Source organism: Colobus angolensis, unplaced genomic scaffold (genome assembly GCF_000951035.1).
Source record: "Colobus angolensis palliatus isolate OR3802 unplaced genomic scaffold, Cang.pa_1.0 Scaffold8, whole genome shotgun sequence".
NCBI classification, from domain to species: Eukaryota; Metazoa; Chordata; class Mammalia; order Primates; family Cercopithecidae; genus Colobus; species Colobus angolensis.
The window spans coordinates 15,031,921-15,034,371 of record NW_012121820.1 but is presented as its reverse complement, the minus strand read 5'-3'; the positions used below and the strand labels follow the sequence as shown (position 1 = coordinate 15,034,371).

General features: G+C 47.3%; 1 protein-coding gene across 1 annotated transcript in view; it reads left to right on the top strand.

Annotated features, from left to right (window-relative positions):
- Positions 1-2,451, top strand: part of ACTR5 (ARP5 actin-related protein 5 homolog (yeast)) — a 29,483-nt gene that overhangs the window by 1,498 nt on the left and 25,534 nt on the right. The window contains exon 2 of the mRNA XM_011929207.1: positions 975-1,083. Coding sequence (XP_011784597.1) covers positions 975-1,083 — 109 coding nt within the window. The remainder of the gene's footprint in view (positions 1-974; positions 1,084-2,451) is intronic.

Genomic DNA, 2,451 nt, shown 5'->3' with positions numbered 1-2,451 from the left:
TTTTGAGAGAGTCTTGCTCTGTTGCCCAGGCTGGAGCGCAGTGGCACAATCTCAGCTCACTGCAACCTCCATGTCCCATGTTCAGGTGATTCTTGTGCCTCAGCCTCCTGAGTAGCAGGGACTAACGGTGTGCACCACCACACCCAGCTAATTTTTTGTATTTTTAGTAAAGACAGGCTTTCGCCATGTTGGCCAGGCTGGTCTCAAACTCCTGACCTCAAGTGATCTGCCTCTCAACCTCCTAAAGTGCTGGGACTACAGGCATGAACTGCTGTACCTAGCCTAATGTATTTTTTTCTAGTCCTTTCCATGGGTAAATCATTATAGCCCTTGATTTTGTCTAGTGCTACAGTCTGCAATAGAGTAGCCACTAGCTACATGACAATTAAAATTTAAATTAAAATTAAGGCTGGGTGACGTGGTTCACACCTGTAATCCCAGCACTTTAGGAGACTGAGGTGGGCAGATTACTTGAGGTCAGGAGTTCAAAACCAGCCTGGCCAACATGGTGCAACCCTATCTCTAATGAAAATACAAAAATTACCAGGGTGTAGTGATGCATGCCTGTAATCCTAGCTACTCAGGAGGCTGAGGCAGGAGAATCGCTTGAACCTGGGAGGCAGAGGTTGCAGTGAGCCGAGATTGTGCCACTTCACTCCAGCCTGGATGACAAGAGCAAAACTCCATCTCACAAAAAAAAAGAAATCAAAATTAAAATTAAGAACGTTAAAATAGTTCAGTTATTCAGTTACACTACTCACATTTCAACTGCTCAACGGCCACATGTGGTTACTGGCCACTGTGTTAGACACAACAGATATTAGATCATCTCCATCAATGTGTACATTTCCAATGTACAAAGTTCTGTTGGACAGCATTGGTCTAGTGTATTAGTCGGTTTTCTCCTGCAATAATACTGCATAGCAACTCCAGAATTTTAGTGGTTTATAAGAATAAACATTTTTCTTGTTCAGAGGTCCATGGGGCAGCTCAACTTCAGGTTGCAGGTTGGCTGGACTTGGCTTCGGAGGGCAGTTTAGGTTCGGATCTGCTCCACATGTCTCTTATCCTCTTTGGACTCAGGTATGTTCCTCTCATGACTAAAAGCAGAAGTACAAGAAGGCAGTCTAAACCAATCATATTCAGTTAACAGTCCATTGGCTAAAGCAAGTCACATGACCAAGCCTAATCTCAGTGTCTGCAAGGAAAGGCTCTACAAAGTTACATGGTAAATGGTATGGATGTATCATCCTACTATAAAGGAGTGAAGGAAAAAAAAAAGTAAAGGAGTGAAGAACTGGGAATAATAATCCAATCTACCTCATGTTGTGCCAAACCCTTATCAAGACCAGCCTGGGCAACATAACAAAACTCTGTCTCTATGTGGTGGTGTGCACTTGTAGTCTCAACTACTAGGGAGGCTGAGGCTGGTCTTGAACTTCTGGGTTCAAGCAGTTCTCCCACCTCAGCCTCCCAAAGTGCTGGGATTACAGGCATGATCCACCAAAACTACCATCCCCATTGGAATTGCCTCAAATATATATATATAAAAGTATATATAATATATAAAATGTTATATAAATATATTAAACATGAGTCGAGATCGCTCCACTGCACAAAAAACGGTTGCAGAGAAATAACTGCTCTAATTCTTACCCCCTTAGCTAGTGAAAAGATGGAAATGGGACAGGATAGAGCGTGACCAGTGCTTTTAGGGCTAAAACTGGGAGTGGGTCACACACATCACCTCCTCTCCCACCCGCTCCTGGCCACAATTTAGTCACATGAGCGCATCTAGATCGCAGCCAGACGGATGGCCACATGGGAGTGGGAGGTGATACCACTAAAAGAGGGAATGCTTGGGGACAATCAGCAGTCTTTTCTCAGTGTTTGAGGTTTTACTGAGAAAACACAGTCTGTGGGAGTTAGTAAAGTGAACAGACCTGCGTAGTCATCTGCCTAGTCAAGAAATTGAACAGTCGGCACCGCAGAGTTTGGGATTTCTTAACGTAAAGGAAGCGTCAAAAGGTAAAGGACCGTTCTAGCCAGGACGCAAGGCTGAGGACGAGACAGCAACGTGTAGGCAGGGCAGCGGGCGGTCGAGGGTGCGCACCCGGCCGATAGTGCACGCCCGGCGATGGGGCGTGGCCAGGCAGAGAGGCGGGGTTACCGAGCCCGGCGCTGAAGCTGACGGCCAGAAAGGGGCGGGGCCTGGCGGCGATACGCATTGGGGCGGGGCTTCCAAACCGGGCATCCCAGCTAGAGCGAAGGGGCGTGGTCACTCCTAGGCTATTGGGGGCGAGATTAAGCAACGTAGAATTTCGCAGCCAGAATGGATAGGTCTCAGCGATCCTGAAAGCAGCCTGAACGACCAGAGGCGAGTCAGGTGGAAAGGCTGGCCGGGCTTCGAGAAGGGAGGAGACATCGAGCTACTTGAAGGCCTGAATCGCG